General features: G+C 44.2%; 1 protein-coding gene across 2 annotated transcripts in view; it reads left to right on the top strand.

Moving 5' to 3' along the window:
- LOC103616436 (metalloprotease TIKI1) overlaps positions 1–14,642 on the top strand; it is an 80,755-nt gene extending 66,113 nt beyond the window's left edge. For both annotated transcript variants that reach the window (XM_017735454.1, XM_017735453.1), the window contains 3 exons: positions 3,156–3,246; positions 10,109–10,363; positions 13,919–14,642. In XM_017735454.1, the coding sequence (XP_017590943.1) occupies positions 3,156–3,246; positions 10,109–10,363; positions 13,919–14,099 (527 nt within the window). In that variant the 3' untranslated portion in view covers positions 14,100–14,642. The remainder of the gene's footprint in view (positions 1–3,155; positions 3,247–10,108; positions 10,364–13,918) is intronic.
- Positions 14,643–22,902: the final 8,260 nt, after the last annotated feature.

Raw genomic sequence — 22,902 nt, 5'->3', positions numbered from 1 at the left:
GCCAGAGTAAATTGACCTCTTGGAGGCATCTCTTCACCTAGTGGTGTGAGGATAATGCAGGGCTGCATACAGAAAGAAAAGAGCAGGCTTTCCGATAGGACAGGGCCCAGGGCCTTTCTTTTGGGGAGCATTCAAGTATGTTAGGCTAAAATAGAAAACAGGTGAAAGAGGCCTGCGCCCTGCCACGTGACTTTCATCTCAGTCTCCCTTGCAGCAGTAGTTGCTTGATTTTAAACCTTGGAGAGTGTATCTTTCTTGTGTTTCTTACCGTTGGTTTTGGCAATCCGATCTTTTGTACACCACTTACTGCTTTTTGTGGTTGTTCCCAGAAATGAGGCATAAGTTCTGACTGTAGAGAGGCTCCTAGTGGGGTCCTGTATCTCAAACCCTCACCCTTCTGCCTTTTTAAATTTTGTGTCTCACTCAGTTGAACCTGTAGCTTCTCTGGGCCAGAGCTCTGTCTCATGGAGCACGAATGGCCCACCTTTTGGATAGTGAATACTGTATCATCTAACCCTTTATGTACCTATAGTGTGAGTGGCTCCTGATTGATCATGTCTTGTGAACAATCTAATATCACATGCCCGTTTGTATTTGTATGCATCTGTTTTACACATATTTATTCATTTGGTCTGTTCTCTTTTGCGCAATATTAGCATACCATTTTTCTCTCACATGCAGACATTACTCATTGCCTTGGCAACAATGAGCAAATGTACACATAACTGTGATAAAAAAAGATATTCTTGTCACTGCATTAAATTAAAGAGTCCAGCCACAGAAAATCACTCAAGCAGGTTGACTGATTGAAATGGGATTCATCCATGTGCTACAGTGATTTCCTACATTCCACTCTAAATCACTGCTCTGAGCAAGGATGACTGAAGATTGATGGAGGAGTGGTATGTTTAATGGTGTGGTGTGAGCAGCTGTCTAGTAGCTCACTCTTGAAATGAATGCAACTGTAAGCTCTTAAACTGGCACAAGGAAAATTATTTTAAGACCATACATCGCCCTATAGACTGCTTATCTTTATGCCTTGTCCCTTTCCTCCTGAAATATTTGGATTAGGAAAATATGAGTTCAGAGCCTTGGAACTGCTTTACACTTCTGAAGATGGGATTTGGCTCATGCATCATTGCCTGCATGAGGTGAATGCCTCATCTGAACTTGCAATATACACTGCCTATATCCTTGTCAATTGAGAGGCACTTCTCTACAAGTCCAAGTTGTCCTGCCTCACTGTCTTTTGCAAGGAATGGATCACCCTTTGGAAGCATCCCTTCCTCTGCTGTGTGGAGATAGGGAAGGAGGAGTGAATCCTTCTGTCCTTCCCTTTGCACATACTTCTCTATGTTAAAGGTGAGAAATAGAAACTATTCTGGCATCTTATAAACCTAGTGTTTATTTTACAGTAGCTAATTTTACTCAATTAAAATATTTTATTACAGTCATTCCTGTTCCCTGCTGCAGCTGGTCTTTTTTGCTGACCTGAGGGAATTCTTGGTTAACTGTACCTGGAGCTGAGCCATCGGGAAGCAGCAGATACCAACAGGATTAGGTTAGGTCAATGTAATGGTACATAATCTTTACTCATTCTGAAGACAAAATTTGAGCTGAGGAAGTGGGGCAAAATCTAATTACTGTGTGAGAAAATATGGTACCCAATGGGTGTGCGTTGCAGTGTTTGGTTAAAAGGTTTCATTTGAGCTAGATTGATTTGTGCTCTTAGGCTCTGGGGGAAAGTTCATCTTGTGCTCAAATGATACCATCCAACTGTCATGCCTTAAGCTGGTACATCATGAGCACTTTGCTGTTGTGGCGTGAGAAACTGGAATTTTTGTGCTCCAATTCATTCAACCCCTTTTGGAATGAAAAGTCATGAATCCATTATATTTAGTCTCCTGATGTTCTCAGCACTGTTAGATTCTGTTTCTAACTTCTTGCTTTCCCTGGCTACTAGAATCATTCTGCTGGTTCTATTGCCATATATTTATGAACAATATTATCAGAAAACAGTTTTTTCTGGAGTTACTTATCAATTTTAGCACTGTGTACAGCTACAGAAGCAAGGGATCACTCTAATGAGTAATTTGCCCAAGGCCAATTTTAATTAATGTAGGCTGTTAAAGGAAGAAATGTTTTATGAAAGCTGAATCTGTGCAAGACCTTTGTTCTCTCTTTGTTCTCTCTTTCTTCTGCTTCTCAGCAGCCTGGTCTCATGACATGTTAGAATGATGGTGGAAGACATTCTGTGAGCAGAGCATTGCTCCTGCAACCTTTGAGTAGTCATTTATTCACTATGGTGCCAAAATACAATCTTACCAGCCACCACATCTGTCTGAGAATGTAGGGGAGATGTAAATCACAGAATTAGGGCAGAACTATCTAAGTCCTTCTAAAACTAAGTCCTTTTATCAACACAAATGAGGTCAAGTGTCTGGCCCTGGTGGCATATAATGAAGAAATGAAAGAGGTTGATCGAAGTCATTGGCTTTCAGAGTTATTGTCTGTTCTTTGCAGTTGGATGATTCTTAATCATTTAAAAATTGCTAGTGATGTTGAGCAACAGCTCTGTGTCTTTATAATGCTGGAGAATGTTAAAATGTGGCTGGATTCTGACCTTCTTTGCATCACCATCAGTTGTACACTCACTGCTGCTCTTGAACAGGGGTGTCCAAACTTAATCTCTTATTCTCTCAAGTGATCCACAATGGCCTGATAATCACAAAGTCAGTTAGGTTGAAAAAGACCTCTGAGATTATAAAGTCCAACCTTTGACCAGTCACCACCATGCCAACTAGACCATGGCACTATGTGACACATTCAGTCTTTCCTTAACACTTAAACACTTTCAGGGATGGTGACTCCATCACCTCCCTGGACAGCCCATTATGCAACAACCTGTGGGACCAGCATAATTGCAATCACATCTGCATTTTAGAAAGGCAGAATGTAGTAATTGAAGTGACCTTGGGAAAGTTCAGCAATCACTCATTAGAGATCCTGTGTTTCTGGTGCATCCTGGTGGGGAGTGATAAAGCTCTGCCTGCCTTGAGTGTGGCACACCTCCTGTGATGAGGAAGGACTTTGTTTCCTTCTCCCTCTTTCCCCGTGGTTGGTGAGTTCTGATGTCATTTTTCTTTTAACTGCAGGTCACTTCATGGGCAACAACACAGTGATTGATGTTTTGAGGAGAGAAGGGTACGAGGTAGAACACACTCCAGCTGGACATGCCATCAACAAGTAATGCATGCTTTTACCTAGCTAAGCAGCCATTGGGAGAGTGGGTTTGTAAACAATTATGAAGTAGTAATGGCAGCTGGAACTATAACTAAGAGTGAGCTAGGCTCTTTCTCTCCTTCCCAGCATGAAGGAGAAAAGTTTACTTTTATCTTCCATAAGCTAGTTTGGAAAGGGGATTTTACTCGGTTTTGGCTTGGGTTTTTTTTGGTTTTGTTTGTTTTCTGGGTTTTGTTGTTGGGGGTGTGGGGATGTTTGGTTGGTTGGGTTGTTGTTGTTGGTTTTGTGGTGGGTTTTTTGTGGTTTTGGGGTTTGGGGTTTGTTGCTTTTGTGGTGGTTTTTTTGTGGTTTTGGGGTTTGGTGGGTTTTTTTTTGGTTGTTGTTGTTAATAAAATGTCCACCCTTGTAAGTTTTTAACTCTTAAATGAACAGCCACAGAGTATGCATGCTTGGTTCATCAGATCTGGATGCTGTCTTGTACCACACAGGCTTCCAGGTTTCTCTTTCCTCTCTTTTATGTGTTTGACTGCCCTGCCTTTTAATAATCTCCTTCTTTTATACTGCTATTTTTTATTCTTTCTGTTTACTCTCTCCCAGCCTGGAATCTGATTGCCCAGAATCTTTGCAAGTTATCTCCATGACTGATTGTTCTCATGTCCCCTGCTTTCTTCTGCATTTTTAAGCTAAGGTACTTGTTGTTCTGGTTCATCCTGCAGCTGTCCTTTGGGATATACCCTTCCTGCCTCTGTTCATCTCCCACTGGATGCTTTTATCCACCTCCACGGTTTCAGTAACTACAGAATGCCAGATAATCTCCTCCTCCACTCTACCGAGAATTACCTGTGCTTTGACTCACCTCTTCCTGGAATTCTTGCGACCAGCTTAGGGTCTGCAATCTTTGCCTTCCCTTTCTCCAGACTCTTATCAAACATGTAGCTGTTAGATGTACTCACTCTTCACTGCTAAAAGACCACAATGGAGAAAACTGGAAATTGATCCCAGTTATGGTACCATTTCCCTTTTATCTTCTGTGCCAGGCATACTGTCCCTGTTTACATCTCTGTTGCTCCTCCCCTCTGTTTCTGATATGGGACTCTTAGGCAGGATTATCACCTTTTGATAGGATTTGTGCAGAGGGCACAGTGTAGAGTCTTGTTCTGTGCCAAGGGCTCTACAGGTGTGGTGCAAATTAGTAACAGCTGTTTTTCTCATACTCTGGTTGCTTCATCTTTCTCTTTATACCACCTTTGCTGTTGTCTGAGACTGTGAGATTGAAATTCTGGCATTGCAAAAATTCATGTTTTTACAGTGGTTCTAGACAGGGACATACATCATTAAAATCCAGTGTATCAGTGTTTGCAGGGATGATAAAAAAAAAAAAAAAAGACAACAAACCCAAACCAGCCTTCAATGATATTTTCATGTTGTTTTTTCATTCTTAGCTTAGGTGTTCCTAAAAACAGCTGCAGCAGCTTCTTAAAGCTTAAAGAAAGATAGCTTAAAAGCTACTTGAGAATAAACAAGATCTGATACTGCTCTGTAAGGATGTAGCTGTACGGGCAGACAACTGAAGAAAGGAGGGATAGATTTCCACTAATCAGGAAGGTTGGTATCAAGGTTACTTGGAGTAGCTGGGCACCCAGTTCCCTAACCATATTATGGGAGTTAGTTGTGCAGCCCCTTGTGACTTTGAAAGCCCTCAGTTAGGCATCAGTTGCATCTTAAAGCCCTCTGTTTGGCTTCAGTTGCATCTTCAACCTCTTACTAGGACTATTGGACAGAACATCTTTCCTGGCGTCTTGATATTAAACCTGAGCAAGAAGATGACACTTCACTGTTAACATTTCTGGATGACTTGGAAACAGATATAAAATAAGACATAGGCTTCAAGAAAAATATGGGTTCAAGGGAAAAGATTATTTAAGGTGAGGGAAAGACTTACGGCAAGAGTGTCAGAGTCCTAGGGCTTGGAAGGAAGCTTTCACTTGATTGCTGTCCTGGGCTTGTTCTAAGAGCAAGTAGCAGAGCAGTCTGTGACAGTAAATGCAGTGTTGATCACATAAACATGGAACTGTATCCAGCTATTGTCCAGTATAGTACTGCACACAGTCCAGTCAATGCCTGTGGACTATTTGACTGTTCATAATTGAGACAGGATAAAAATGCCAAGTGGCTGAACTGAGACAGAGAATTTAAATGACTGCTCTGGTATCAGACACAGTAGGGATATTAGCTAAGAGGTCCTACAACACAAGAAGGAGGAAGTCTGAAGTCGTCTCCTTGCCTTGCAACATGACATTTTGGCAGCACAGTCTGCTGCTTCCTGTGCTCTGGCTAAACAAAAAGTCCTGTGTGAGATATATTGTATATATCTGTGTGTGTAGGAACCAAGAAGGATGCAGAATCGTATTGCTCATTTTCCTGTAGCAGGCAGGGCTGCCTGAGGTGTACTGTCCATCTGCAGAGCAAATAGGATGAATGCCCCTGATTGGAGACAGAAAGGTTCCTTCTCCCTGGTGTCTCCAAAGTAGGGAAGGCAAAAGAGGTGCTCCAAGCAGTATTGCAAAGGACAGTTTATAAATAATACCACAAGTTCAATCAAGCTCCTGACTTACTTTGGTCTTTAACTGTTGTTCCTGATTTTAGAATGCAGTTATATCAACACAATCACAGCCAAAATTAAGGTGCTTGCTGACTCTTCCTTAGCTGCTGTGCCGGGAGAGGGAATTGGCCTGGGGGGGGAAGAAGTACGAACTTTTGAATCTGTGTCCCTTTTCCAGTGGTTGATCAGTCGGTCTCTGGAAGAATTGCTTGCAGGAAGTATTGCAAAGCAGGTTTTGTATATGGATGTGTCTGAGGCCACACCTGTCAAGAGCAGATGTCTAGCCATGCAGGATGCAGGTCATCCTCTACCCGTAGCAATGCTGAGCCTCCAGCATGGTATGGCCATGGGTTCAGTAGGGAATGCTGCAGGCAGCATGGCACTCTAATCTACAGAGGAGGGGTGCTGCCCACGCCATGACTTAGTTAAGGAACAAAAACAGTGAAGAGAAATGGTGGAAAAGGGAATCATAGGCAGAAGACCTTCAAACAGATTAAATCAGGTCACTGGAGAGAGCTAATGGGGGATCACTCTGTAAGGTGGAATTGAAGAGTGGGCGATGTGAAGTAGCTGAGGAGGGAGAGCTGAAGGGTCATGACAGTTCAGAGGTGATAAAGTGTGACAGAGTGTGACACCACAATGATTTTGAAAGAGATTGATAGCCCAAGGTCCATTCTGCAGCAGTCTCTCTCAAATAAACTTCAACATGTGATCAGTCTGATTTTCCTTGCAGTAAATAAGACAAATTATCTTTGTTTTCCATATACTTTCCCCACGTTCCAGTCCACAACTTCATTTCCCCTTCTGCAGGAACTACTCTCTGTTTGCTATCCAGTAAGCGTGCATACAGTAATGGGCTAACTTAAAAACTGTACCCATGCTGAAAAATGTTTCCTTCCAGACCTCCTTCTTTTCATGCCATTGGAAGCTGAAAAAGGAACACAGTTCTGGGAAAGTTTCATTGATTAATGGCAGGTTTCTGCTCGGTGGTCTGTGGTTTTCTGTTATCTTTCTGAATTTCAGCCCAAGCCAGTCTCCACTTCCGCTTTGTTACACAAGACTGTTGCATCTCTTCTCTTTATGAAGTAGCCATAAAGATCAGACAGATGTTCCTGATAGGTCCTGTGCATACACAGAGTGGATTGAGTTTGTGGGTTTGTCCAAGATGCTCATAGACAAGTAAAGAGGGGAAATTGTTCCAAACAATGAGAAGTGTGGGCTGGCAAAGCCATGAGTGAATAGGACCCTGCAGACTGCCTGCCTTAGAATATAGATGAGATGTTGCTTGCTCTAAGAATAAAGAAACAGAGCTTCAGTGATCAAGGTGGACCTGATTATTGTTTTCTTCAATTTATCACCTTCACAGGAAACTGAGTAGTCATAGCCCTTAGAGCTTTTTCTGGGAGCTCAACTTTGAGTTTCTTAGATTTGCCTTATGAGGCAGTTTGTACATGCACATAGTCTCAGTGATGTATCTCACTTGCTGGAGCTCCTTTGAAATTCCCGGTAATGCTGCCAGCCTAATACAGGATCTGGGCAGCTGGAAGGCTAAGGCTTGACTCCCACACCCTCATTACTTGCTATAAACGTGTGCAAAGCTCAGCTCTGCTTATGAGAGAGATGCAATTCCTCAGTTTCCTCCCCTTCATGTGGACCTCCATATTTGTCCATAAAACCCACAAAGATCACCATTTCATGTTCCTTGGTGTGCTTTATCTGAGTGGCAGGGCAGCATTACACCCTTTTGCACATCAGCTTTAGAAACCAGTGCCACAGTGGTGTGTTGAGCTCTGGTCTCTTATGTGTCAGACATGTCCCCTGATGCGATGTTTTGTAAAGGCTGTGCATTCATTGCGTTGTACCATCTGGCCTCATCAAAGAGAAAATGAGAAGGGAGTGAACTTGGTGGTGCCAAAACTAGTCTGCTTTCAGTTGATGCAGACTACATGGCCCAAAGGATTCCTTAATCATATAATCATAGAATGTTAAGGGATTGGAAAGGACTTTAAAGATCATCTAGTCCTAATTCCCCTAGACCAGTCTAATAATAATTAATATTGACGCCTCCCACTAGGCCAACTTGCTGAAGGCCTTATGCAACCTGGCTTTGGAAAGTGCCAGGGTTGGGGCAGCCACAGCCTCCCTGGGCAACCTCCTCTAGTATTTCACCACCCTCACAGTAAAGAATTTCTTCCCAATACCTAGCCTAAATTCACCCCTTCTTCAGTTTGTATCTGTTACTCCTGTCACTACAGTTGCTGACAAAGAGTCCCTCTTCAGCTTCCCTGTAGGACCCTTCAGATACTGTGAGGCTGCTAGGAGGTCTCCACACCGTTTTCTGCAGGACGAACAGATCCAGCTTCCTCAGTCTGTCTTCACAGGGGAGGTGCTCCAGTCCTCCTACTACTGTGCCCTCCTCTGGACTTGCTCCAACAGTTCCATGTCCTTATGCTGGGACCCCAGAGCTGGATGCAGTGTTCCAGGGGCGGCCTCACCAGAGCAGAGCAGAGGGGCAGAATCCCCTCCCGTGCCCTGCTGCCCACGCTGCTTTGGATGCAGCCCAGGATCCCATTGCTTTTCTGGGCTGTGAGTGCACCTGGCTGGGTCTTGCTGGGTTTTTCATCCACCACCACCCCCAAGTCCTTCTCCTCAGGGCTGCTGTCAATCACTTGTCCACCCAGCCTGTAGCTGTGTCAGGTGTTGCCACAACCCAGGTGCAGGACCTTGCACTTGGCCTTGCTGAACTTCATGGGGTTTGCACAGCCCCACCTCTCCAGCCTGTCCAGGTCCCTGTGGATGACATCCCTTCCCTCCAGCGTGTCGACTGCCCCACGCAGCTTGGTGTTGGTGGCAAACTTGCTGAGGGTGCCCTCAATCCCACTGTCCATGCCACTGACACAGATGTTAAACAGTGATGGTCCCAGTACTGACCCGTGAGGGAGGCCACTCATCTCTGGTTTTCATGTGGACAAGGAGCTGTTGACCACAATTCTTTGTGTGCGGCCATCCAGCCAGTTCTTTATCCACCAAGCAATCCATTCACCAAATCCATGTCTATCCAATTTGGATACAAGGATATTGTGTGGGACAGTGTGAAACACTTTAAGTCCAGGCAGATGGTGGCAGTTGCTCTGCCACATCCATCGATGCTGCAGCCCCGTCAGCGAAGATCATCAGATTTAACAGGCGTTGTTTGCCCTTGGAAAGCCATGTTGGCTGTTACCAAGCACCTCTTTGTTTTCCGCGTTTCTTTGTTTTAGCATAGTTTTCAGAAGAATCTGCTCTGTGATCTTGCCTGACACAGAGGTGAGATTTTTACTTTCTCCATTTTAAAAATGGGGGTTATATTTTCCTTTTTCCAGATGTTGGGAACTTTACCTGAGTGCCACAAGTTTTCAAAAATGATTGATAGTGGCTTAGCAAGTTATTGCCAGCTCCCTTAGAACCCACAGATGGATTCCATCAGGCCCCATGCACTTGTGCACATTCAGGCTCCTTAGATGGTCTTGAACCTGATTTTCTCCTGCTTTGTACTTAGGGTCTTCATACTCCCATTTGCCTTTCCTAACTTGGGCAGCTTGGCTGGAACATTTGTGGTTGAACAGTGAGATATAGAAGTCGTTGAGAACCACGGCCTTCTCTGGGTCCAGTGTGCAACCAGGTTACTGCTAATGGTATATTAGGCCTTTCCCTTCAAAGACGGTAATTTTCAAAATGTGTTTCTGTAGCCATGACCACAGTCTGTGGGCTAGCTTGTTTCTTACCTTCTCCACCAGTCAGAGCTGCTGGTCCAGAGCTGGCTTTATCAGCTGGTGTGCTTTAGTTGTTTTGGATGCTGCTTCCCCTTGTCCCCCAAGTTACTTTACTCTGGGCAGGAAGTGCTGAAAGGAATAATCTGGTCTGTGTTCAGACTAGAGGAGTGTTGTTTGACTCTGACTTAGAAGTGATTCCGTTTTTGTCTCTTCCTAGATATGCAAGCTTATTACCAAGAGTTATTCCACCCTTATCCAGACTGCATTCTTTCCTCTGATACAGACTGCCTCTTTTCCAAAGACTTTTTTTTGTTAAAGAGCACTATTTTGATCACAAAACCAATATTGACTTAAGGAAGAGGGAGCAGGAATACAAGGCAGAGAAATGAGTATCCAGCCAATATGTCAGGGATAAACACCTATTTTAAATGTATGTGCCTTGATAGTGTCTGAATCAGGATTTTGCCTCAAAGCCCTTTCAAATGTTGTCTGTGTTCCCTCTTTCTTCCAGCCGAAGACCTCCTAAAACCTTGTTAGCCTTTTCATCATCACACAGTCCCTATGTTGTATCCCATGAGCTCCCACTGCACCCCCAGAAGGAGGAGGAGGAGGAGGAGGAGGAAGAGTTCCTGCCTCACCTGCTCTTCCCTGACAGCATTGATGTGCTCATGAAAGTAGACAGGAAGTACAAAAAGAAGAAGAAAAAGCAGCAGAAGAAGCAAAGACTGCGACAATTCAACGACCTCTGGGTTCGCCTTGAAGAGAGGTAACTAATGGCGGGGGGGGGGGGGGGATGGCTTATCATGCAAACTGGACTTTAACTTAGACTGTTTAATCTAGACCCTCAAGCTTCTGCAGGGGTAGATATATCCTGTGGACAGGATCTGACCTTCTCCACTACTGTGATTCTTTCTAAAACATTTGCACAAGACTGCTTGTGCTTTTAGTGGCAGAAAAGCTTTCTTTTTTTTTTTTTTCTTTGCATAGTTAGATTTGTGGAAAATTAGGTATAAAACAAGTGGCAGCCTTGTCTAGATCAGTCTGCATTTGGGCTTGAGGGATTGTGAACATATGGCAGTGCTCTCTGTCATGGAAGGATGGGTCCAGTGGTATATGGTACAGATCAAAGCCTTGAACCATTATGCAAGAGCTGCTGCATATGAGGAAACTACCATCCCTGGCATATGTTCTCTTTGCACTTGGGCAATATTTTGTGCAGTATTTTCAGTCTCTGTATTCTTCAGTCTGAAAAAGCATGATAGCCTAATGGATGACAGAGCTTATATAAAAAAATCAGTGTGTTGTGGGGCAGAGGTTCACATATACCCCTTACTTTTCATCCAGAAAAGCTTGCTTACCTACAAGAGCTACAGCAGCCTGCAAAAACACACACACACACAAAAAAAAAACCACCACAAAAAAAGCCAATTTCTCTCTCACTACCTATACTTGGGCCTGTGGCTGAATGTATAGCTTAATGTTTCCCTCCTGTCAGATAATACACGTGCCCAAATCTACTTTCTTTTGTACTTTGTGTGTCTGATTGTGTCTCTGCTGTACTCAGGTTGAAGGCATTAAATTTTTGTGATACCATAAACAACCAGACAGGTTGGGGGTGATGGAGAAAAGTCTGACAGCTCTTAAAATGAAGTTGGTACATTGTTTGGGTTTTTTCCCTTCTGAAGAATACTTCTTCCTGCTCCCTAAGTTACTGAGTATAGCAGGGTTCTCCTATGCCTTTCCTCTCAAGTCCCTGGATCCTAATCGTACCACTGCTGTGAGTGATACGTGGCTCAAGCTGGCTGCAGGTGAGTGCAGCAGCTGTTGTTCTGTTTGAGGCATTCAGCCATTGTCAGATTTTTTAGACCAGACTCCCTTCTCTGCCCCTTCCTTCAACCTTAGTATAACTATTTGGGAGACAGAGGGAGACAAATGATTGTGTAACCTGTCCACTGACAGACTTATACGCAGTCCAAGATTAACCAATATAACAAATCCTATATTGATCACACTTGATTTTATCTCTTAGTGTACCACTTCCTTTCTATTAATGTAGTTGATACTAGCTAATTGTGAACGGATTTTTGGAGTTTCAGTTGATAGTCTCTTTAGTTGAAATGCTAAGGAATGTCTGTCTTAATCTCCCACGCTGCCTCCACAGTGCCATGTTCAGTGCTTCACATCAGTTGTTCCCACAAAGCTCGAAGTCAGTGAGCAGTGACTCTTAAGATACCCATGCACTTGCAGTATCAAGCCTTCAGAAGAAGGGGGAAGATGGGAGAATGTGCTACTGTCAGTAAACTGAAGGCACACTAGGGCTGTATACTAGATTTCAAGTACTGCCAGGCAGTAGTGAGGCAAAAGTAAAGCAAATCATGGCAGCCTAGGAAACTACTGCGTAAATATGGGAGCAGTAAATGCTGCTTTCCTTTTCTTCTTTTTATGTTTCTTTTCTTCCCCCACTGTTTAAGTCATCCTTTGTGCTAGAAGCTTACGCTGGTGCTAGGTGACAAATGCTTCGTAGGGGTGACTCCTTAGTAGCACAGAAGAGCTTAAGCATCTGGAGATGGAGATGTTGCATGTCAGTGCTGGGAAAGACAAACGATACCTGGGAGATTGCTGCGCCCTTCCTGCCGACGGAAGGCAGCTGTCCCTCGGGCACAAGCTCCACCCATGCGCTGGGCTTCTGTAAAGCCCAGATTGTCTGCCCGTCCTCTGCCACTGCACGCCTGCCCATGTCGCTGCTGGGCTGGGCTGACAGCCCCACCTCGCGGCGCGTCTCTTCCCAAGGAAATCCAGCGCCGCTGGGTGCAAGCTCGCTTGTGCAGGGCATGTCTGACTGGGAGTCTCAGCCCTTGCTCTACACATTCCTCAGGGTGCACAGACACAGATAAAGCTGTCAGGTTTCTTAGAGATGGGCCATTCACAGCTTTCAGGTTTACAGATGGGCTCCATGACCTTAAAGGTCTTTTCCAACCTATATAATTCTATGATTCCTTCTGTGAGCCTGAAAATGTGAAAGGTGCAGCTCAGTGATTTAATAGTGTGGCAGTGAGCTTATCAGAATGGCCTTGGTTCGTGCCCCTATATGCATCAGCTGGCAGCTATATTTCCTTGATGTGCTGCCAGCTGTCTTCTCTCAGGCTATTGTTCAGATCTTCTGGGGAGCCCTTTGGGTAAGGAAAAGTGAAGTGTTTTTAAAAAGGATACTAATTGCCTTCAATTTCCCAAAGCATTTTTGCTTAGTGGGCTGAAATAAGACAAGAATGGTACACAGCAGCTGGGGATTGGGTAATGAAGAATACAAAGGTTTTTGTATTTGCCAAGTGGACTTGCTTTTAGTTTTGTCCAAATTTGTGTTCAGTTTTACACAGCGCCATGCAGTCCTAGGGAGTATGTCAGTCTTACAGCTGTGGTGTCAAGCATTGCTTTCAGTCCATTGCCAAAAAAAACAACCACCTGTGTTGTACCTGACCCTTCTGACTCTTGGCCTGCTGTGGTGCGTGATCTCCCCCAGTTCAGGTCAGTTGGCGTTAGCAGCCTGGAGCATACAAATTTCTGTCCCCCATCATGTATTGCCATAATGGGAGCTCAGCTCATGTATGCGCTAGTTCAGTTCTTGTTCATCACCATGTCAGAGTACTCCCTACTGCTGGGAGATACTCTGGAATGTGGCGATCTAGGCTGCAATTCGGGAAGCCATTCTTCCTCTGCTTAAAGTACGTCATGTAAGCTCTTTGTAATTGCTGACCTGTGGAAGAGATCATACAGTATAGAAACAAGGTGGGTCCACACTAAGATGCATGAAGCATGGCTGAGAAAGATGTACTCAGAAAACAGGTCCCTCACCCCAGCTGTACTCAGCAAGTGCCACTGCAGTGACACTCCTTTGCAACAACACTTGTTTTATTCTTCTGTATTTTCTACTTAGCTGACAGGGGCTAGGAATATGGTCATCTTACCCACCTGACTGACTGTGGGAGCAATGGGCAGGTTGGGTAGACTTGAGACGGAGCAGGTATTTTGGTACTCCTCAGTCTCTTTGCTGTTCTCCCTCGAGTCTGCTTCACAGTTTGGCTGTGTAGCACCCTCATCCTTGTGGGCTGGCATAGGAGCTGGCCACACCTGTGAGGAAGGGAGAAGACAGCACTCTGCCATTTAGGACACAGAGACTTTTGGTCAGTGTGTAACTTGTACAAGAGACCATTTGAATGGACCTAGAAAACTGACAGTGGGTCACAGAGGCTGCCCACCTCCTGCTCTGTGTCTGTTGGGCAGTTGTGGGCTGGGTCAGGACTGATACTCTTCTCTTGCCTTGCAGTGCTACCGACCCTCCTCCCCGGATCCGCATCATTAATGGCTACATCACAGTTGAGCCCCAGCCCCGTGGCCACGGACGGTCCAGTCGCACTCGCACAGACACCAGCAGCGCTCACCAGCTTTCCCATCCTCTCTTCCTTCCACTACTGACTTTGACTTTGCATAAGATAATGTGGCGTTGAAACACAGGGGGACCTAAGCTGCTGGACTCTTGTCTTAAAAATCAAAAAAAGAAACTTATGCAAAAAGAGAAATAGAAGACTATGAGTGAGACACCTGTTCTTTGGGGTGTTCTTAAACTGCCTCCTTTTCCTGAGTCTGGATCATTAACACTATTAACTTGTTTGACCTGCCCAATACAGGAGAAGATATTTTAATGAAAGTGTTATTTATCCTTCTCTTGCAGAAGAATGATTTCATGTTATCCCGCAATGCTTTGGGGAGATTATAATGCCGCTATAACATAGCTGTTGTTTAGCTGCTTGAGCCCAACTAAAGTACGTATTTTTCACCTTCAGTGCCTTGTAAGAAGATTTACACACCACTGACTTTTTTATTAGAACAGAATATTTTGATCATATGAGCACAGCTGGGAAAGAGAGGTTGGTATTTTATGTCTCTACTGGTAATGCTTTTAATTCGTGCTTGTTAGGGCTCCGGATTACATATAAAGGTTCATGACAGCACCTACAATCGAATAAAACAGTGTAAACTTGTGAACAGAATGTTTCTGCTGTCTGTTTGGTGTTATTTAAGATGGGTACCCCTGAGCCTCCAATGGCCAGACAAGTCTCGTAAGCGCAAATTAATGTAGGTTTAAGAAAAAAATAATTCCGGGGAACTTCACAAGTCATACTGTTGGAGTCTTCCAAAATAAGTTCTCCAGAGGTGATTTTCACAATTAGATTTAATTCTAGGAAATTGTTTCAAATTTTCTACTGAGTTCATTGCTCAGACTTTCCAAACTGTTTTATGTCTTTTGCTGTCTGTGTGAAGTAGATGTGTTGTTGACTGTTGAATGTAAAAAACTTGGAAGTGGTGATGAATTTTCTGTATTTGTACAGGACATCCTCTTGTGATCACACTTACGCAATTTGTGAGCAGTATTTCTCCCCCACCTCTTAGTGGGGTTTCATTGCCCAGAAAGGTCTCATAAGTTTCATCCATGGGTGAACTTGGAGCCAGTGTGTTGAGTTTAGTAATGTGGAAACATAGCAGTCACCTGCCCCAGTGAGACAACACACCTTCAGGTTTCCCTTACGCCTTTACACATACTTCACTGTTTTTTCCATTGCCTGGGAAAAGTACTTCCTTTTCCTAACGTTCTATAGCACACGGGAGGAGGAACAAAAAGATTCCAGCTTTCCTAACAGGCTTTTCATCTCTTGATCTCAAATTTCAGTCCACCTTCCATAAGGACTGAAGCTGAATACGGCCTCCATTTGCTGAGGAAAACAGAGAAAGGAGAGGCTAAGTGTCACAGTTAACGGCAGCATTATGGGGAATCAAATGTATCTGGGCTGGAGTAGAAGACAGCAGCATCTCATTGTATATTCCTTCTTACAAGAATACTGAAAGACCTCGGGTACCTTTACAAAATGGGTAGGAAGGTGGATCCTGGTAATTACAGGCCAGTTAGCCTGACCTCAGTACCAGGTAAGGTAATGGAACTGTATATACTGAGTGCTATCACACAGCACTTACAGGATGACCAGGGCATCAGACCCAGCCAGCATGGGTTTAGGAAGAGTAGGTCCTGCCTGACCAACCTGATCTCTTTCTATGACCAGGTGACCCACCTGGTAGATGCGGGAAAGGCTGTGGACGTTGTCTATTTGGACTTCAGCAAGGCCTTTGACACTGTCTCCCACAGCATACTCCTGGAAAAGCTGGCAGGCCATGGCTTGGACAGGAGCACTCTTTGCTGGGTCAGGAACTGGCTGGATGGTTGGGCCCAGAGAGTGCTGGTGAATGGTGCTGCATCCAGCTGTCGGCCAGTCACCAGTGGTGTCCCTCGGGTCTGTCCTGGGGTGAGACTTGGATCGGTTGGATGGATGGGCAGATTCCAACAGGATGAAGTTTAATAAGTCTAAGTGCCAAGTTCTGCATTTTGGCCACAAAAATCCCCTACAATGTTACAGACTGGGGACAGTGTGGCTGGACAGTGTCCAGGTAGAAAGGGACCTGGGGGTGCTGGTCAACAGCTGACTGAATATGAGCCAGCAGTGTGCCTTGATGGCCAAGAAGGCCAATGGCATCCTGGCCTGCATTAGGAACTGTGTGGCCAGCAGGAACAGGGAAGTCATTCTTCCCCTGTAGTGGTAAGGCCACATCTTGAGTGCCGTGTCCAGTTCTGGGCCCCTCAGTTTAGGAAGAACATTGAGATGCTTGAGTGTGTCCAGAGGAGGGCAGTAAGGCTGGTGAGGGGCTTGGAACACAAGTCCTATGAGGAATGATTGAGGGAAGTGGGATTGTTTAGCCTGGAGAAAAGGAGACTTAGAGGTGACCTTATCGCTCTCTACAACTTCCTGAAAGGTGGCTGTAGTCAGCAGCAACTGACAGAACAAGAGGGCACTGTCTCAAGCTGTGTCAAGGAAGGTAGAGGTTGGATATTAGGAAAAAGTTTTTCACTGAAAGAAGAATCAAGTACTGGAAGGGTCTACCCAGGGAGGTGGTAGAATCACCATCTCTGGGCATGTTGAAAAAAAGACTGGACATGGCACTTGGTGCCATAGTCTCATTGAGGTGTTAGGACATGGGTTGGACTTGATGATCTTGGAGGTCTCTTCCAACCTTATTATTCTGTGATTCTGTGAATGCATTCTGGCTTCCTTGGCTTTCACAGCAGCCAGGCTGATTATGTGTTCTCCCCAGTCTCTCTCTGGTTGATCTTTCACTGGTCATAGACCTGGTGGATCTGGAGCTTGTTTTCCTTGACCTGAATGTGACCTGAAGGGAGCAGATTGTAGGAAACTTAGAAAAATGCACTGCAGGCCTGACAAACTGGGCACATAGAATCATAGAATGGATTCGTTTGGAAGGGACCTTAAAGTTCATCTTATTCCAACCCCCTTGCTGTGGATCGGGACATCTTCCACTAGACCAGGTTGCTCAAAGGCCCATCCTTGAACACTTCCAGGAATGAGCCATCTACAGCTTCTCTGAACAGCCTGTTCCGGTGTGTCATCATCCTCACATACATACTTGCATATTTACCAGCACATCTGGCCACCAAAAATGTCACACCGGAGCATATACTGTACTTGCTAATCTATGCCTTGGTATTGCTTTTCCTCCCATGTCATTAAGAATTGCATGATGAAGTGTGGCACAGGTCCAAACAGCAACTGGGAGAAAGTGGTTGAAGCAGAGTTTTCATTTCTTTTCTCCATTACAAGGCTGCTGTGTAAAATAGCCCCAGGCTGCCTTTTCTCTTTGTTTTCTCCTCCATGGTTGCTCCTGAGCTTCATCTCTGTGGGGGTAACTGGGTTGAGTGAAACAGCCATCAGTTTTTCTTAAGTTGGCCTGAGGAAAGAGTGGTTATAAAAGACTCTGAAATAACAGAGAGCTGAAGTAGCACTATGGATAATTCAGTTCTGATGGTGTAACTCATTTTGTAGCCTGTTTCCAAGTGCCTGACTGTCAGAGAAATAGGAATGTACTTAAACTGTGATGGATTGTGTGCCTACAGAGGCTGCATCCTGGGAGCCTTTCTGCAAGGTAATCGAATAAAGATATTTTTGAGGGTCTCATGGACTTGAGTTGATACCTGTGAACTAAACTAGACTAAACTAGTGTTTCCAATCCCTCGCTTTCCCTTCCAGAACAGTCATTGCTGGTTGTCCTCTCTGCTCCCCCCACCCAGCAGCAGCTGGGTAGTACCAGCAGGAGGTCAGGGGACCAGCTATCTACAGGTGGACACTGAGTGGAGGAACTGCTTCTGAAGTCCCAAGAAAAAATGGAGCAGAGCTACTGCCTTTTTGCTCAAAGGTAGCTCTGAGGTTAAAACGCTGGGTAAGACCTGTTTTCGGTTCTCTGCTAGAGGGGGTTTGGAGCCAGAGCTCCTCCTGGTGGCCTCTTAACCCCCTGTAGAGAGCGCACTAGGAAGACATCCTCTATGCGGAGGTAGCCTTTTCTAAAGAAATTGTAATAATCAGATATTTATGTTCAGATTAGCAGTAGAATAAAATAAGCCACTGTCTTTTCAAGTTGCATTGCAATAGGTATGCAGCTACATTCAGTCACAATTGCAATTGTCCAATTGACTTTTTAGGTCATCCCAGGAAATGCATTTTGTATGTCTGATTTTAACGTAGTGGAATGTTCTAAGCATAAACTCACTTGGCCCATCCCAGAACTTGGTAGCAGGCAAGGCAGTTCACTGATACCTTCCAGTGGTGGGTTTGGACCTCAGTTCCACATGGAAGGCACATGAAGTTTTGCACTGAACTGTTGCAGCAAACTGGATAATTATTTGTCAATACAGCTTCAAGGATATAAACTCACACCTAAGTGCATAAATAGGACAAAGGCCGTTAAAAGTACTGGAGCAGAAATGCTACAAGCAACAAGAATCTTGAATGTCAGCCTCCTGCCCTGGAATGGAAGGCAAAAAGATGTGTAACACAAACACAGCAGCCCTCTGTCTTGGAGATTTAATGTTTCCAAGCACTTTGCTGCTGTGCAAACACCCCACCCATGCCGGAGAACTTCATCACTGTGTAGACATCCTGTACCTGGGCTCCTGTGAAACATGGATGTACATGGGCTGCTTGGGTTTTTTGCAGTGTTGTTAGCTTGCACTACTACCTATGGAACTAGAATATGGTAATGAAAATAGTGCTTTGCAAAGGAACTTGTTCTCTAGAAGGTGACTTGGGACCAGTGTCACTCTGGTGAAGGTTGTTCATATTAACAGTGGTACAAGAAAATATGGAGTCTTTGCAACAGAAATCACCAAAACATTGCCTAGGTTCCATTCATATTTTGCCAAAGGATCATGGGCTGGCAGAAGAGCCTCTTCAAGTTTGCTCAGGCTTTTCAAGCTTGATGCTTAAATTGTCTGGATGTGTGGAAGCTTGCACAAAATAAAAGTACTATGCTTAGCAGAATTCACTGCACTGTTTATTTATTGCTTATTCTGAGTATAGTTGTTCATTATCTGCTTGGGAGGTAAAGCTGTAATGTTGGAGTTGTTTTCTGTGAAGACCCAAATTTGAGGAAAATCAGTTGTGCTGAGAATTCTGAAAACATCACCCTTTTTTTGAGCCCTAGAACTGAATAGCTGTAAAGGAAATTAGGCAAGTAGAGCAGTTTGCAGGAGAGCTGGCAAATACTGTCTCAACAGTTCATCACCTCATCAACAGGAATGGAAACTGATAATCCATGAAGTGTTTAGGTGTACCACTGTGAATGAACACACAATAAATTGTGCCCAGGAATCGTGATGTCAATGATAAAGTACAGTACAGAGATTATTTTGCAGCCTGAAAATTGACAAAAAACCCTTTCCAAAATTTCAGTGGCAGATGCTAAAAAGCTGAATATTCTTCAAATACTCAGTGCTTACTGAATTTATCTGTTTAGTCTAGTCTGTTTTCTCTAGTAACATGTTCAAGCTTTACATGGAATTTCTTGCACCTGAATTGCATTAAAACTCAAAATTTGTTTTAAAATTTTTGCATGTTTGCATTTTGACAACTGCATTTCTTGATGTGTTAGTTCTGATTTTTTTTTTTTTTTTTAATGCAGGCTAAGTGTGCTGTACAACTGGAGGTTTGTGTCTGTTCTTTATGTGGAAAAACATAATGTATTAGAAGTCTTCGTGGCATGTCTGCCTTGCTGCACAAAGTCTGCCATTCCTGTCTGGGGAATCTGTTACTTCACGATCCCTCATAGCCAATAGAACTAGGGGTTAATCCAGACTGACTGGTGGACTAGCAAAAAGGGATGAAAGAGGTTTCAGTGAATTTTGCATCCTCTGATATGATGAGGCCAGCCTTCAGGTTGGGAGATCAAGAGATGAGTTAGAATTTTGGCTTGGAATGCGTGGACACATGTTAAGCAGTGTTATAAGTGGCCACCACTCTAGTGCTCCCATGTTGAGCAGCTCCAGGTCCTGAGGATTCCTCCTGCCTGGCAGGTAGAGCTTGGTCCATGGGCCCAGAAGTCTGTCCAGAGGCCTGTGTCCCAGACTGATGTGGCTGCTGCTTACCCATTTGCAGAATCAACTGATAGCACAGCTGAGCATGTATCCCACAGACAGATACATGACAGACAGACAGAGGACACTGGCACGATCAGCCACACACAGGAGATGCTGCTCTTGATAGCACCCACACAGATGGCTTGCATAAAACATAAGCACAGCCAGCCAAGTCCTCTCCTCCTCTTCAGCTGGTAACGAAAGTTCATTACTGAAAGTGCAGGCAGTCCCCCACCGTACCTCAGTTCATAAGCACACACACAGTCACGGCTTGTACTGGCATGGCCCACCCCTCTGTCTATCCACCACTCCCACCTGGATCCCAAATCCTTTTACATGCTGTACAAGTCTCCTACTCACCATTTCATCCAGTTAACAGATCCAGAATTCACATGCTGGTCTCACAGGTCCCAAACAATCACAGTTACCAGCGCTGCTCCTCTGCCTACTTGGTACCTCTGCTCAGACCCAGCACCTTCTCCTTGCTGACAGGTACAACTTGAGGCTTGCCAGTGAAGTACATCCCACACCTGCACGCAGTGGCTGGGCAGAAGATAGAGACCCTCTTCTGCCCCATGGCAAATGATGCCATGCACATGTGCCTGTGACTTGAGGTCTCACTCCAGCAGCTGGAGCTGAGCCCCTCATCTGGTTTGTTCTCCTTGAAGTTACTGTTTTTCAGTATGCCCACTGTTCTTGCCATGGTGGCTGGTGGCTAAGACCACTACCCACTATGTTTAAGAAAAGATTTAATAAAGAAGATAGGACCAACTTCATTGGTCAGGCACAGGGTGTGTCCAGACAAGTGTACTAACCAGCAAACCAGTCCCTTTTATAACCACTTCCCGTCTACTCCCTTTCCTTGTTTCTCCCCAGTCCCATTTCACTAAACATTCTTGTGTAAATTTTGCTTAGTCATTCACACCTCTCCCCTTGAACATCTCAAATCCTCAGAATCCTCTTTTTTCTCCTTTCTTATCAATTGCAAAGTGGCCATCTCCAAAGCTGGGCCTGGGAGTTTCTTTCAATCATCCATCAATTAGTAACTAGAAACTTTTAAACTTTGGCATCATCTCTCTTATCTGTTGTCTGTCAGGTTTGTCTTCATGTGTTCTTGCTTATCACTTCCCCTTTCATTTATTTTCCCTTTTGCACAGAATATGTCTTTGATAAAGCTTAACTGGACAGAGGCTCTTATTTTCACATACCTACAGCACAAGACATTTTCCCAGTAGAATGACAAAAAGACAAGTGATTTTTTTGGTTGGCAACTTGGATTTGAGTGACAGCAAGAGTACAGGCCAGGGCAAAAAGAGTATCAAACTCGCACCTTAAAGCTTCCTTTGCTGAAACCAGCTCTATGTTTCTAAACTGCAAACATTACTGTATTCCTGTCTTTAAAAGGCCAGCATGGAAGGAAAAACTGTAGGTGATGCAATTAAAAAGTCTAGCATGACACCTGGATTTAATAGCTTGTCCAGCCTCCTGATACAGCAGTAGCCACCAGCACCTTGCACCGAGCCCAGTGGAAGCCAATGACAGCATCTCTATTTTTAGCTTACTTTTTCCTTGTGAACCATCTATAGCTTGCTGGAAGCATGGGTGCTGGATGGTTCCCAGAGCAGATACAGGGATATTCATGTGGATTAGAAACTTGTTTGTCTAGAAAACATCACTTCTGAATTGATACTGTACCTTTAACCTGCTTTCTCAAGGTTCTGAACTGTTTATTACGAAGTTTAAAATGGACACCAGTAGAACTGAGCACTAACAGCAATCAGGCATTGAGAAAAAGGAAGCAAATACCTGATGTATGCCTTCTGTGGTAATGCCTGTCTGATCTCTGGGATACGTCCTCTTGACCTGACCAAGAGTTTTCAAGGAAACTCTTGCACAGTCATTGATTGTCAGTAATCCAGATGTTTCAGCCGTTCATGGAGATGCATGTATGCAGTATGCCTCAGCTAACACTAGATGTTGCCCATGTACTTCAGAAGCTGATACTCATCATCCAAAAGGGAACAGGCTTGAGGCTTTAGAAGAACTACTCTGGGTACAAAGCTATGGGTTTCCTATTTCAGCATTATTTCAGTCAGCAGCACAAGTATATTTCTGCCTCACTTTAATTGGCAGTTATGTCTTGTTCTTCTCACCACTGTTCCTATCTGGCTAGTCCTGTCTGAATGGTGATTTGAAAGGGAACTCTTATCTGCCTTCTTAAAATTTCTGTTATTGTTACCTCTGTATGAAGCACTGCTAACCAAGGTGGAAATATGCAAACTTTAGGTGGATGTAGCAAAGTTGTTACTAAGCCTCCAGTACATCCTCACTGTTTCATATCTTTGTGCTCTGTCTCTTATTCTGTTTGTCATCTTGTTCTCTCTTGAACAAAAAAAACATATATGTTTAAAACACTGAAGTGGGAAATTGGGGTACTTTGTTCAGATCCCTGCTCAACCAGGTGTCATTTACCTGTTTTAGATTAGTTGTTTTGCTCTATTTGGGCCTTGCTGTCTCTTTTCTTAAGAAGGGGCCTAGGGGTGCTTCCTTTCGACATAGGGGTGTTACATTCTTAAATATATATCTAAGTTCTTGGATGGGACTGATAAAAGCATGTGGGAGAAAAGTACACTTAGAGAATAAAGCCATCAGAGTCATCATCTGTTTTAAAGATGAGAAGTCTATCTCACAATATTCAGCTCTCTAGAGTACCATGTATTTGGAGGAATTAATGGCCAGTGTACGTACAGTCCTGGCAGCCAGTTCCTCTGAACCCTGGC

Source organism: Corvus brachyrhynchos, unplaced genomic scaffold (assembly GCF_000691975.1).
Source record: "Corvus brachyrhynchos isolate BGI_N302 unplaced genomic scaffold, ASM69197v1 scaffold22, whole genome shotgun sequence".
NCBI lineage: Eukaryota > Metazoa > Chordata > Aves > Passeriformes > Corvidae > Corvus > Corvus brachyrhynchos.
The sequence above is the reverse complement of the archived record's forward strand: the minus strand, read 5'-3'. Positions and strand labels throughout refer to the sequence as shown.